This window comes from Triturus cristatus, chromosome 2_2, assembly GCF_964204655.1.
Source record: "Triturus cristatus chromosome 2_2, aTriCri1.1, whole genome shotgun sequence".
Classification (NCBI taxonomy): domain Eukaryota; kingdom Metazoa; phylum Chordata; class Amphibia; order Caudata; family Salamandridae; genus Triturus; species Triturus cristatus.
Window position 1 is genome coordinate 860,012,200 of NC_140582.1, and position 14,821 is coordinate 860,027,020.

A 14,821-nucleotide genomic window follows, 5' to 3' on the forward strand; every position below is an offset into this window, starting at 1 on the left:
CACAATGCAATTAAAGGCGGCTGAATACAAAGCGTTGGTGACCCAAGAAGCTCAGACCATGACTAGGCACCGGCTGGGCAGAATTTATGACCAGGGCGACAAAGCCGGGAAGCTTATTGCCTGGCTCGAAAGGAAACAACGGGCCGGCAGGGTGGTGCCTGAGCTATGCACCGACTCCGGGAGAGCGATTACAGAGCCCCGGGAAATAGTCCACCAGTTTGCCGCGCATTACCAGCGGGTCTACCAGCGTGAGTCGGATCGGCCGGAGGAGGACTCCGTGGACCTCCTTACCGATATCCTCATGCCCACCCTATCGGAGGCGGATCGCGAGGCCCTGGATAGCCCGCTCACCGAGAACGAGCTGCAGCGAGCGATAGGGGACCTCCGCCCGGGTAAAGCGCTCGGCCCCAATGGGATCCCAATTGAGATTTACAAGCTCCAGCCGGACGTCACTAGTAAGCACTTGAAACGCATGTTCGATCACAGCAGGGCAGTGGGAAAGCTGCCCCGGGATCAGCGTATAGCCACGATAGAGGCAATACCAAAAGAAGGCAAACCCATAGACTCCTGTGCGTCCTACAGGCCGATTTCGCTCCTTAACGCGGAGCCCAAGATATTGGCGAAGACGCTGGCCAATAGGCTTAAGTCGGTGCTCCCTTCGCTGGTCCATCCCGACCAGTCGGGGTTCATGCCCCATCGCAACACGGCCCTTAATATCAGGCGACTGCATGGGGTATTGGGGCAGCGCCACAGACTGCAGGAGGACGCGGTGGTGGTCTCTTTGGACGCCACCATGGCTTTCGACACCCTGGAGTGGCCGTACATGTTCGCGGTCCTGCGCAAACTAGGCTTCGGGCCTCAATTCATAGCGTGGGTGCGGCTGCTCTACGCTGAACCCCTCGCGCGGGTGCTGGTGAACAACAAACTGTCCGAAGTTTTCGCGCTGGAACGGGGGACACGCCAGGGCTGTCCCCTCTCGCCCCTTCTTTTCGCCCTCTCCCTCGAACCACTCGCGGCCTGGATAAGGCAGGATGCCGCATTAAAGGGCATAGCATGGACGGAAGGGTGGGAGGATAGAATATCCCTATACGCCGATGACATACTCCTTTATCTCTCCAGGCCGCGAGGGTCGATAATAGTGGCACTCGACATTCTGGCTAGTTTCGGTCGCAACTCCGGCTTCCGGGTTAATTGGGCCAAATCGCATCTATACGTCCTGCGTGGGAACCCTCCGAGGCTCCCGGACACATGTCCTATCATGGTGGCAGAGGACGGGTTTAAGTACCTGGGTGTCTACATCACCGCTGATAAGGCCAAACTATACGAGCACAATCTCAAGCCGCCGTTGCAGCGGCTCCAAAGAGAGGCTAAATCCTGGCAGCACCTGCCACTGTCCTTGCTGGGCCGGGCAACCCTTTTTAAGATGCTGGCGCTTCCTAGATTCCTGTATGCGCTTCAAAACTATCCGGACCTGGTCCCGAGCAGCTACTTTGCGGCCATCGAGGCCGCTCTCCGTGACCTCCTCTGGGCCGGGGCGCCCCGAATCTCGCTGGCTAAGCTCACCTTGGGGTGGTACGATGGCGGTATAGCCCTTCCCGACATCCGTAAATATTACTGGGCGGCCCATTTGTTCGCAATAAACCAAGGGACGTATGGGGACGGGAACGATCCAGCCTATGGCATGGATAGATGGCTGCTTCCCGGAGGGAACTACGAAATAGCGCTTTACTCGAGGAGAGGTCTGCGTGGCCTTACCGGACCCACGCTCCATTCGGTACAGATTTGGCGCGCTGCGCAGAAGAAGCTCGGCTGGTCGGGTGTCCTCACAATGGCCACGCCACTATGGGCCTCCGAAATATTGGGCAATCTGGGACGCACCAAGGGGTTCCGGAACTGGGACCTCATCGGCATCTCTCAAATTAAGGACATCTGGGGCCCTACAGGGATCCGTACGTTTGCGCAAATGCGAGACGCATATGAACTGGCGCAAACTGAATACTTTAGGTATTTGCAGGTGCGTCACTCCCTACAGTCGAACATCCCTCCTGAGACCAAACTGCCGCCAGCTTCCCCGCTTGAGGACAGGCTGCTGGACGGCCACCTCCCGGAACACGCCATATCCCTCACCTACAAAAAACTCATTAACAATCCCCCCGATATGCTTATCCCCCTCAGAGACAAATGGGTGGCAGAAGGCCTAGAGATAGATGATGAGGAGTGGCTTTCTGCCTTGGCTTCCCCGCGTGAGGTCGCCATATCATCCAGACTGCGGCTTATCCAATTGAAGATTTTGCATAGAGTATACATCTCCTGTACGAGACTTCATGCGATGGGGAGGGCTGACACAGCGCTCTGTAGGAGGGGATGTGGGGGCACAGGTACCTTCTTCCATGTGCTGTGGGGCTGCCCGAAGGTTCAGAGGTACTGGCGCAGGGTGGTGCAGTGTATGGAGGAGGTGTGGGAGGTGGAGATTCGCCTGGAGGCTAAGAGATGCCTCCTGAATATATGGGAGCCAACGGACCTGCCACCAAAAGGGAGGCTCTGGGTGACACTCGGCCAAATGGTGGCAAAGAGGAACATAGCTAGACTCTGGGGAAGTCCCATTCCGCCCACATTGTCAGACTGGAACAGAGACATGGACTGGTGCATGCTACAGGAAAAAACCGTCTATGTGGCAAGAGGGTGCCCCCGTAAGTGGGTCGAGGTGTGGACCAAGTGGAATGATTTCAGAGGGGGCATCTGTGTGCCTCCTTCTATCGAGCAGGCAGACCCCGGGGATGTGTAATATACCACTGCTCTGTACGCTCCGAAGGTTAAGACAGTGATGCGTAGGTCGCACCACCGGGAAGTAAGGTCAAAGGTGCTTGCAGTGTGGACAAAGGTGCTTGCAGTGTGGACCGTCACTTGGAAGGGTGGGGGGGGGGGGGGGGGGGGAGTTTTGATTGTTAGACAAGTTCACGCCTGTTGGGGCACATGCTTGTGTTCAAAGTGGTTCTAAGAGAAAATAAGACCTAAGGCATACGTCCTTCTTCCCTACAAATTTGATGCACTGTTTATTAACGCCGCCGTACCCCCGGGTTGACGGCACAGGGCTGTGTTATTGGTTACACATATAAGATTCCTTCCGCTGCCGGCCCACTGGGCTGTAGGCTGTCAGCCGTGTATTGTGTGTCTCTGAATAAAGGTCTTTAAAAAAAAAAGAAAAAAAAAAAAAAAAAAATGTGCAGATGACGTAAAAAGTATAAGAACACTTACAACTTACAGAACAAAGCAGTAGGGTAGCCTGAAATATATTTATATCAACTGGAAGCAAACACGTACTTGAGTTAAAACACACACACAAAAATGTTTGTAAATGAGTATGAATGCACCACAAAAATCTATGATCTTGTGACAAAATACAAAAAAGGAGAGAACTGCTGAGAAGGTACGAGGGTACAAGTGGGCAGTACACCTGGTGTCATCATAGGCATCAACTCTTACAGCTGGCTAATGGACACCAATTGTGTACATATATTTTTACAATGGGCTGTGCTTATTGCCAGAAAATGAGAAACGATTGGATCTATCATGTAACTTTATGAAGAATCAAGAGACTCCAGAAGATGTAAGTTCAACGTAGGTACACCAAAGATGGATTGCTCTAGTGATGCATACTACTAAATGCTATGATTTCATGACAGTTTGATGCCTCGGTGTTATATATTTCTGTTCTAATACTGTATTTTGTCACAATACATTTTCAGTTATGTGTTTTTGTAATAAACCGACAAAATTGAACCTTACCACATGAAGTTGCACTTTGCCCTCAAACAAAGCAGCAGCATAATCTGAGTTAAGGCACATGCTAGCCACTGTTCCAAGATACTCAACATCCTTAAGTGTTTCTATACCTACAAATGTAATCAGAAAAGAAAGAGAAATTGTTGAAGTACAATTCTGACTTTCATATTCAAAACACAGTTTTCACATACAAAGCACAATTCTTTAAAGTGCAATTTTACCAGAGATATTGTACGACATTAACACAGAGTTTGTCCCACTTAAGTATATCTTGTAGCTTTACAACAAAGTGTTTTGTTGCTGAAATGAATCTGATTTTCGCTAAGATAATCTGTTCGTCCTCTGTACATAAAAAAATCTAAGGTTAGAAAAATAACACAACCATTGAATTCTCAGTAGGCAATGTGAGAAAGTGCTTTCTTTCTTCATGGTTGCCCGCACTTTTTGCTGAATTGCTGATGTGCTTTGACTGAGTGTGCCCTGGGCTCCAGCTAACGAGGTACCCAGGGCCTATGTTCTTTCCCAAAAACTGCATTAAAGCCTAAACCCAATTGGTATCTCTGGCCACAGGTCAGCCCCTGGTACATGGTACCACAGGTACCCAGGGCATTGTGACCAGAGAAGGCCTCTAAGGGCTGCAGCACTTATTGTGCCACCCTTTGAGGTCCTGTACCTTCAAACTCACACACTGCCTTTTCAGACTGCGTGTTTTGGTGCAGAACAAAGTGAAGAGTCGTCATGGCACGCATCCCTGTTTGCCATGCCTACAAGCCACTGCCTTGGCATAGATCAGTCACCCTTCTAGCTGGGTGCCCTATACGAGTGGTGAGGGTACAGGGGCACGAGCCCTGTACCCCTACAGTGTCTAAGTCCATTCTTAGACATTGTAAGTGCAGTGCTGCCATTAAGAGTATATGGTGCTGGGAGTTTGTCATTACGAACTCCACAGCACCATAATGGTTACACTGAAAACTGAGAAGTTTGGTATCAAACATCTCAGCACATTAAACCCACACTGATGCCAGTGTGGTATTTAATGAAAAATGCACACAGAGGGCATCTTAGAGATGCCCCCTGAAAACTAACCTACCGCTAGTGACCAGGCTGAGTGGCTGCTTTCAGCTGCCACCACCAGCCATGTTTCTGGACCCCTGGGTCAAGAGCATGCTCTCTCAGGGCCTGAAAGAATGCACATCCTGGGACGAGGGGCCAAGCCACCTCCCACAGGATGGGCAGGGTCCATGAAGGAGAAACTTCAAAGGCTTGCCGCCTTCATGAGCTTCCCAAGGCCACTTGCTGCTTTCAGCAACTGGTCCCCACTGGTTCTGACCCCCACTTTGGGCGGGAGAACCGGCGGGATAAACAAGTGAGCAAGAGAGGTGTGCCCACATATGCCAACCCCAGCCATCAGGTGGTGGAGGTGAGATGAAGCACAACTCTCAGTCCCCGCCATCTTGCAGATGGGGGGACCCAACCAACCAGGGAAAGGCTTATGCCCCTCCCACTGGAGGGTGGCATAATAGGGGGTGTACCCACCCCAGGGAAGAGACCCATTGGTCCCAACATTTTACATACCTGTAACACCCCTAAATCTAGCATTTAGGGGCACCCGTGAACCTTACTTCCTCAGACAAGAAGAAACTACAAGAAAAGAAGAAGGACTGAAAAACCGTGCCGAAGCTAACAAGAGGAAGATTCCCACTGACTTGGCCCCAACCCTACCGGCCTGTCTCCACCTCGAACCTGCTCCTACAAAATCCCGGTGTGTCCTGCAGCCAGCAACCTTGAAAACTCAGAAGGTTCTGCCTGCCTTCAACTACAAAGACTGTGTCTCCGTGAACACCGGATTTGTTCATCTACAACGTCTAGCCCCGATCGGAAACCGTGAATCCGCACCACTCTGCACCCGCCGTCCACAGCCCGAGCTCGAGTGGCCAAACGCCAAGAGGAGGTCTCCTCGGCGATCCTGACCTGAGAGCCGGTGCCCCTGACCTGCCTTAAGCCTCCAGCCGGCGCCTGCAGCCTAAATCTGGAAGGTTCCTCCAACCGCGACCAGGAGCTGGTAAGAAGATCCGACCCTAAAAAGCACCCCTGCACCCGACGCCCCACGGCCTTGGGTGGCCCAACCAATGGTGCCTAACCAACCCCCAACATCCCAACTTACTTCTCGAAGTGGTGGTCGCACCCAGAAGACCTTCGTCCCCGCGCCTGCAGTGCCTTTGCAAACCAGAGGTTCCCCATTGCAAACAACAGGGCGTCCGACGTCGAAACAGCACACGCCCTAGTACTGCTTAGGGTGCACCTTTGGTGCTACTTTGTTTCCCCATTTGCCCTGAGCTAAAGTCCAGGAGCTTTGCTCCCACAACCAAGTGGCCTGCTTGTCAGCAGCCACCAACCGGAAGCTTAAAAAGAACAAACAGAGGCAACGTTCAGAGTTACAAAATCTGTACAATAGACATTTCAGTCCAAATTCTTCATTTCTTTAATGTCGCAAGATGATCAATAACAGCAGCAGCAATACAGCCAACGCGTTTCGCCCAATATAGGGCTTCCTCAGGGCTGTGAAAGGCAACATAAATATATCAAGAAATATATCGTAATGCCATGTGAGACAAATATTTTAAACAAGATTTACCAAACAAAAATTCATTATCATCTCATTATTGACAAACAATTCGATCAATTTTTCTACTGAAAAAGAGCAGCAGAAGAAAGAGAGGGAGGAAGAAAACCAATAGATACCTGAATAAAAGAGTTTTTTAAATAATTGAAGAAATGGGAGAAAATAAAAATGAAAATGAAAACACCAAGTGAATGTCCGAAAGACGGGGGGGTCGTAGAAAGAACAGACAAAGATTCTATGTCAGGACCGGAGGCTCCGGATTATGCTTTATTATGACAAAAACACAGCAGCCAGAGAGATATCACAGTATTCATAAAACAACTACAGAAAAAAACTACAACTCCCTACAACCAGGGAGACATTCTGACACAAAGTCCATCAACTGTTTCCATCAATCATAATACCAAGTCCTCTGTCTGACTCCTCCCTTCCTCTTTCTTCGCTGCTTCGCAGCCAGTTAAGTACTCTCTTATCTTCTCTCACAATGTTTAAATAATGACTGCTTTAACTTATAGCCAGTTTGAGATCTTGTATTCCGGAATATACCGCTTGTGTTTTATTGCTTGTTGATTCCTTTTCAGAGCCCTGCCGGCCGCGGGAACGCTTGTCGCTCCTCACGCGGCCGGCTTCCCTGTGGGTGCGGCGTCCTTTGCTGCCGCTAGGGGGACTCGCCCGTCTTGTTGCTCTCGCGTTGCGGCTCTTCAGATGCGGAGCGTGCCGCGAGAGTAACGAGCGCCAAGCCTTGTCCCCGTACTCTGCCTCACCGAGACGTACGCGTTGTGGATTGTACTGCCTGCATCATTATTGTAAACGCCCCGGCAGGGGTCTGTAGTGCGGGATTGATCCCGCGGTGAACGCGCTTGTCAGCGCAGTAAGCACCGGCTATATTGCACGCATTCAGCGGCCTAGATAACGCTTTGAGGCACCAATGCTAATGTTTTAAACGCGCTGGGGGGCAGACACCCGGTCAGGATTAGTTCCTGAGGGTTTTAGCGCGTTGTGGGTTGTGGTGCGGCCCTACCTGTGGTCCTTAGGACTACCCCAATATTTGCAGCCTCCGGCCTGCCCTCATATCTTTTACCTGCGTGTTGGGGTGTTCTTCCAGTTGCCACAGGCACATTAAATTGTAGTTTTCCATTTGGATACTTACCTTGTCGCTATGGCTGGTCAAGGGGAATACTATGAAGAGGAGGTCCAGGAGTACCTACCTTATGATGACGACTTTTTTGAAGTTGTTGATGCATCTATTTACAGGGTGGTTAATGAGGTAGTGGGGCCTATGGAGCAGCGCCTCTCGGACAGAACAGTTCAGGAGCGTAGCAGGTTGGCGACGGTGCGTGGGGGCACCGCACCGGCCCCCAGCGATAGTCAGGAGGATAACCACCCCGTCCCAAGAAGCAGCATCCAGACGGTGTGGATGTGGACGCTTTTGCGAGCCATAAGATGGCGTTTTTGGCGAAAACGGCATCGTCCGTTTCCCTCCCTCCTTCTGAGGGAACGCCCCAGGATATCCCGGATCCCCTGCCACTGATGACACTCAGGGGGATACCGACGAGGAAGCGGGATCCTCTCGTCCTTGGCGCCCGACTCCAACTGCCTCTTACGGCGCCAGAAGAGGATGCAGACATGCTTAATCCCAACAATATTATGCACCCCCGATCGTCGGCTTGGGTCCCAGGGGATAAAGTAGTTTGTTTCCTTGCAAACCGTCTCCGCAAGCCTCTTGAGAAGGAGGCGCGGAGTTGTTTAAGAGCAGAGTGTCCGAGACCCTCCTTGCTTGATAAGATCGCGTTTACCCCAGAGTTGGATTCTAAAATGGCTACTTTTTTGGCGAAGTATGTGAAAGACCCTCGAAAGGGCATAGATAGGTCTTGGTGGTCCTGTCAGGACTAACTCCTTGATGCCATCGGTCCAATGGCAAATATCTTGGACATGGCGGAGGAGGCTAAAGTGACAGGTTTGACAATATCAACGGAAGTCCTATCCAATTGGGCGCAGCGCGCCATCATTTTTATGGGGAATGCAAATTGCGCTCTTTCAACCGAGCGTCGCCGCTCCTTGTTGATTGAGTTAGATCCCAAACTCGGGGATCTGGCTTCTTCGGAAGCTGGGGTAGTGGCCCAAGGGAGCCTCTTTGGTGAACCATTCGTTAAAGAGCTTGGTAAATTTGTCTCTACTTTTACCTCGCTGGACAAGGCCCAGTCCAGTATCAAAAGAGTGTTTACCCAGCGGGTTTTCCGCGGAGCCGGTCGAGGCAGGGGCCGCTCGTCCGGCCGTGGATTCCAACAAAACCCTTCAAGGGGACAAGGCTCTGGCCGCGGCCAATATAATTCGACCGCAAAGTTCAACAACTTTTACCCAACGCGAGGACAGCGTTTCAGAGGCCGTGGAGGATTCAAGTCCAATTCCGGCGGCGGAAATTCAAACGGTAAGTGTCCTTCCCGCAGATCAGATTCGTATAGGGGGGCGACTAGCCTGCTTTCAGGACGCTTGGGCAGCGATAACTTCCGATGCTTGGGTCCTCCAGACCGTTCAAGGCTTTCATGTAGAGTTTCTAGACAATCCTCGACAGGAGACGCGGCCTTGTCCGCTACATTTCAGCCCCTTAGATGCACAGTTGATCGACGAAGAGGTCTCCGAGTTGCTCCGCAAGGGAGCCATTTGTCGCTCAACGTTGCACCCCACGGTTTTCTCAGCAATATATTCCTGGTAGAAAAAGCCTATGGGGGTCGTCGACCCGTTTTCAATCTGAAGGAATTCAATGCTTGGTTGGTGTATCGCCATTTCAAGATGGAGGGAATCCATCTGTTGCGGGACCTTCTGCGACCATCCGATTGGATGGCACGCCTGAATTTAAAAGATGCCTACCTGGTAATTCCCATTCATCTGCCCCACCGATGGTTCCTGCAGTTTTGTCGGGGGGGTCTGGTGTACGAGTTCACTGCCCTTCCATTCGGTCTTGCCTCGGTGCCGTGGTGCTTCACCCTGCAGTGGAGTTTCTCTGAGTGCGGGGTATTCACATGATCGTCTATTTAGACGACCTTCTTCTGATGGCCCAATCCCCTCAAACTTTGTTGCTACAACTTCAACAGACCGTGGCCCTTTTACAGGATCTGGGGTTTGCTATCAACGCAGCGAAGTTGATTCTTCAGCCGTCGCAGCCCGTCACCTTTCTTGGTTTTGCAGTAAACTCTGTTCAAGCGACGCTGAGTCTTCCGTCGCGGAAGATGACGAAGATTCGCCACGAGCTCTGCCGGACTGCTTCCAGGCCGACTATCTCTTTACGTCACTTGGCCAGACTCGTGGGCCTTCTCTCGTCCTCGATCCAAGCGATTTTTCCGGGGCCCTTACACTATCGGGCCCTGCAACGTCTCAAGGCGTATCATCTCAGGAGGGGTCGGTCGTACGATCATGTGGTGCTGCTTTCGGCGGAGGCCAAGGACGAAATTTCATGGTGGCTCACCCATATGGAGGGATGGAACGGCCGCGCAATTTTCAGCTCCGTTCCGGATTTGGTCATCGAGTCAGACGCCAGCAGATTAGGTTGGGGCGCTCGATGCGGGGATTTTCCCACCGGGGGAGTCTGGTCGCTAAACGAGCAAGATTTTCATATCAAGTGCTTAGAACTGCTAGCGGGTTCTTTCGCGGTACGCTGTTGGACCAAAGACAGAGTGCAGTTTTGCATCCTTTTAAAGGTGGACAATATCTCCGCAGTCCGATATGTCAATCGGTTGGGAGGTCCCCGTTCTTGGGCTTTGGCCAATCTGGCGAAAGACTTTTGGGAGTTCTGCCTGGATCACCACATATCGGTGACGGCGGAGTATCTCCCGGGCCAGCACAATCGGGTCACGGACTGGCATTCCAGACATCTTTACGATTCCAGCCTATGGAAGCTGGCCCCTCCAATTTTCCGGTGGTTGAACAGTCTTTGGGGGCCGTTTTCAGCGGACCTCTTTGCCTCCCATCTGGACGCTCAGGTTCCAAGATTCTTCAGTTGGAGGCCAGATCCGATGGCTCTTGCCACGGACGCCTTCATTCAGGACTGGAGTGCAGAACGCGGCTATGCGTTTCCCACGTTCTCAATGATAACGCAGATACGCCGGCAGTGTGCCGAGGTAATCCTGGTGGCTCCCCTTTGGAGGTCTCAAGTGTGGTTTCCAGTTCTTCTGGAACTTTCCTGGGATTCTCCAATCCTACTCCCCCTGTATCCTCATCTTCTTCGGAACCCGGACGGGGAGCTTAATCATCTAGTCACACAGGGAACGCTCCGACTCATGGTGTGTCGGCTTTCAGGCGACGGTGGTCGTTGCCGGGACTTTCGGGACAGGCTGAGGCCCTCCTGTCAAAAGGCTTGGGCGGATAGCACCACGAAACGTTACCGATCCGCGTGGACACGGTGGGTCCGTTGGTGTCTTCGACGGAGTCTGGATCCTGTGGTCGCAGGAGTCGTTCCCCTCTTAAACTTCTTCGCCGATCTGGCATCAGAGGGTTTAGCGTATCGCTCCATTAACACAATCAGATTGGCGGTTTCGGCCGGTCACGTTCCTTTGGACGGGGCACCAATCGGTGAACACCCGTTGGTTTGCAGACTTCTACGGGGTATAAGGTTGACATTACCCCCGGAACCTCGCTATTCCGTCCTTTGGGACGTTAACATGGTATTGAACTTGTTTCTTTCTTGGCAACCCAATAGATACCTATCTTTGAAAGAACTATCTTATAAGCTCGCGATGCTTTTGTGTTTGGTCTCCTGCAGGAGAGTTTCAGATGTTCGCGCTTTGGACATCTCGGCGCGGACTTTTTCCCCGGATGGGGTTGTGTTTACGATAGGTCGCAGAACTAAGTCTCATACCAGAACAATTTCGTACCCGGCTTTTCGGGATTCTCCGAAATGATGTGTGGTGGATTGCCTGAAGGTGTACGAAGACTTAACGCAGGAACTTCGCCCTTCGGGCGAGCGACAACTCTTGATAGCTCTCAAGAAGCCACACAAGGCGGTCTCTTCTCCCACCATAGCTAGGTGGGTACGGTGGGTTATGCAAGAGGCAGGTATTGACACAAAGCAGTTTGGTGCCCACTCTACCAGAGGTGCTATGGCCTCAAAATCTTTTGCGCTGGGTGCGCGTCTAGAAGATTTAATGCGTGCAGCAGACTGGTCTTCGGACTCTACTTTTAAGAGGTTTTATTTTAAACCGGTACTAAATGTGGCAGTTAGTGGTAAGTAAGCTTTGAACTAGCATAATCCGAAGCCTCCGGTCCTGACATAGAATCGGAATTTGCCTAGTATCATGACGGTAAGTTCCAGTTCTATTAAGGACACGGAGGCGAGGACTATCCCTCCCCGGGGCACTTTGGTACGAACCCGCCCGTATGGCAGTAAGTAACCAGTTTGCTTATGAATGGTTCTGTTTTAAGACTTTTTGCTTCTCGGTATTAATATTCTTGTGCTATGTGGCATCACATTCTTGCCGATGTTCTAGATTATTTATCTTGTTTTTTGGTTCTTTCAGGGAATGATGGATCTAAATAGGATCAATAATGGGATGGCGTGACTTGCGCGAAGAAAGTGGAAGGGAGGAGACAGACAGAGGACTTTGTATTATGATTGATGGAAACAGTTGATGGACTATGTGTCAGAATGTCTCCCTGGTTGTAGGGAGTTGTAGTTTTTTTCTGTAGTTGTTTTATGAATACTTTGATATCTCTCTGGCTGCTGTGTTTTTGTCATAATAAAGCGAAGAGAGAAAAAAAAAAGAATAATCCTTGCCTCCGTGTCCTTAATAGAATTGGAACTTACCGTCATGATACTAGGCAAATTCCGATTCCGGTGTACTCACCAGGAATCAACGGAAGAAATTAAACAACTAAATCATGTGTCATGTCCTAGACCTCATGACTATTCTCTTCTTAACACTGAAAATCTTGTAATCAATCTGTCTGATCGTATTCTGAATGTCACTGAATTGTCCTTGTTGAATAAAGGGCTAGGATTTTGTACATCATATAAAGGTGTGATTTCTGAGATTCCTGCAGACCTTTTTAAGTTTTCCAGCATGCCAAACTCAAATGTCATTTTTTTCTTAATCAGTCCATTGATTCATCAAGTACATCTAATATTGTTGAGACCTCAACTATAACTGTACAACATCTTAAACAGGTATCGCTGTTACTATCATTAGAAGATAACATGGAGGTTCCCTTAGAGGGCATTGCTAATGAGTTGGATATCTAACAAGATCTTACTCTTGACAGCTTTCTACATCCAAAAAGTAAGTTTGTGCCACAAGGACCACATGTCACTAGTATAGATGTATTTCACAAACTAGTCACTGAAGATCTGCATAGACTAGAAGACAAGCTGATACAAGGTAATGGCCGGAGAAACATTGAAAATCTAACTACAGCTGAACGAAGAGCTTTATATAGTCTAAAGAATGATTCCTCCCTTGTCATCAGTGAGGCTGACAAGGGTGGAAATGTGTTCGTCATGAATAGGACTGACTATGATGGCGAAGCATTGAGACAACTAAGTAATTTAGACTGTTATAGAAAGGTCAGTGTTAATCCGTGTCCAAAAGCAATGAGGTTGATTAACATTCGCTTATCTCATTGGAAAAAAATTGGACTTTTGTCAGATACTGAATATCAATATCTTAAAACCACTTTTCCCAGATCAGCGTGTTTATACCTTTTGCCAAAATGTACATAAAAAAGAAAAGTTTCCACCTGGAAGACCCATAATTTCTGGTAATAGTTCACTGACTGAACATCTGTCAGAATTTGTAGACTTATTTCTTAAACCCTTTGTGATCAACTTGCCATCGTATATTCAAGATACCAAAGACTTTTTGAATAAGATAGATGATGTACAGTGGGATGACAGCATGTGGTTGGTTACCATGGATGTCGAATCCTTATATACATGCATCAAAAAAGAGTTTGGGAGGATGGCAATAGATCTCTTTTTGGCTACGAGGAGTGCTAGTTTACTTGAACACAATGGCATGATCTTAGAGATGGTTGATATGATTTTAAGTAACAATTTCTTTTTGTTCAACTCCGATTAGTACCATCAACAACAGGGCACGGCGATGGGATCGAAATTTTCACCATCGTATGCAAATTTATTTATGGGATGTACATTTTTGGGGACGGTGTATAGATGATATTTTTGTGTTTGGACGGGACCAGAAATAAACTTGTTACAATTTTTTGATTATCTGAATGATAATCCTTTCAATGTACGTCTGACATTGAACAAATCCAAGACCATCATTCAATTTTTAGACGTCGAGGTCTATGTAGAACTGGGAAAGTTACACACCACACTGTACAGAAAGGAAACAGCTGTAAACAGTACATTACATTTCCAAAGTGCCCATTCAGCCAGTACCAAACGTGCAATTCCGTTTGGTGAATTGATTCGTGTTCGACGCAATTGTAGCAACGATACACACTTTGAAAAACATGCTCAGGCAACCCTACAATGTCTTAAAAACAGGGGATACAAAGATCAAGTCCTAAATTTGGCATTGGAAAAAGCTAAACATGTCAATAGGGCTGATCTCTTAAAACCCAAAGCAAGAGGAATCTTTCCCAAAGAGGAGCGCTTGGCTTTCATTACTACACATTCAGAACTCAACCAGGATGTGTATAAGATATTACACAAACATTGGAACATTTTAATTGGCACACCTGGTGTTGGCTTACTTTTAAATGACAAACCATCGATCACATACAAAAGATCGGGAACCTTAAGAGAAGCCTTATGTCCCAGTTACACGGTATTAAGACAAAACAGTACTGAAATGTGGCTTAAACGTCCTAAGGGTTTCCATGTCTGTGAAAATTGTAATGTATGTCACATGGGTTTGAACAAGACCACTCATTTTGCATATAACAGTGAATATTTACATGAGATCAAACAGTTCTTGAACTGTCAATCAACGTATGTGATCTATGTGATTATTTGCAACTGTTCTAAAATATATGTTGGTAGTTCAGTGAGACAACTACGGGTACGAATTCAAGAACATCGAAGAGCATGCTTGAATAATGATGATACAAGTGCACTTGGGGCCCATATTTGTACGTCTGTTATACCAAAATCTAAATTTAAATTTCATGCAATTGATCATGTCCTTCCTGACAGACGAGGAGGAAACAGGGAGTTGCGTCTTAGACAACTTGAGGCTTTCTGGATATGTAAATTAAGAGCTGTCATATCAGGTTTGAACTGTGATAATGAGATGCACTATTTACTATAATGAGTTTTTCTGATCTTGCTTTACATCATGTGCTGTGAGAAATACATGATGGTATCATCATTTTGTCTAATCAGTAATTCACTTTTCCCCTCATATAATATGATCTGTATTTGGGGTTGCTTATTGATATTATACCGATCTGTTATTT

The 14,821-nt window shown here is 48.6% G+C and overlaps 1 protein-coding gene across 1 annotated transcript in view; it reads right to left on the reverse strand.

Annotated features, from left to right (window-relative positions):
* The window catches only part of WDR19 (WD repeat domain 19), a 992,607-nt gene that overhangs the window by 722,347 nt on the left and 255,439 nt on the right, over positions 1-14,821 (reverse strand). Inside the window, exon 13 of the mRNA XM_085642250.1 lies at positions 3,787-3,893. Within this exon, the coding sequence (XP_085498376.1) occupies positions 3,787-3,893 (107 nt within the window). The remainder of the gene's footprint in view (positions 1-3,786; positions 3,894-14,821) is intronic.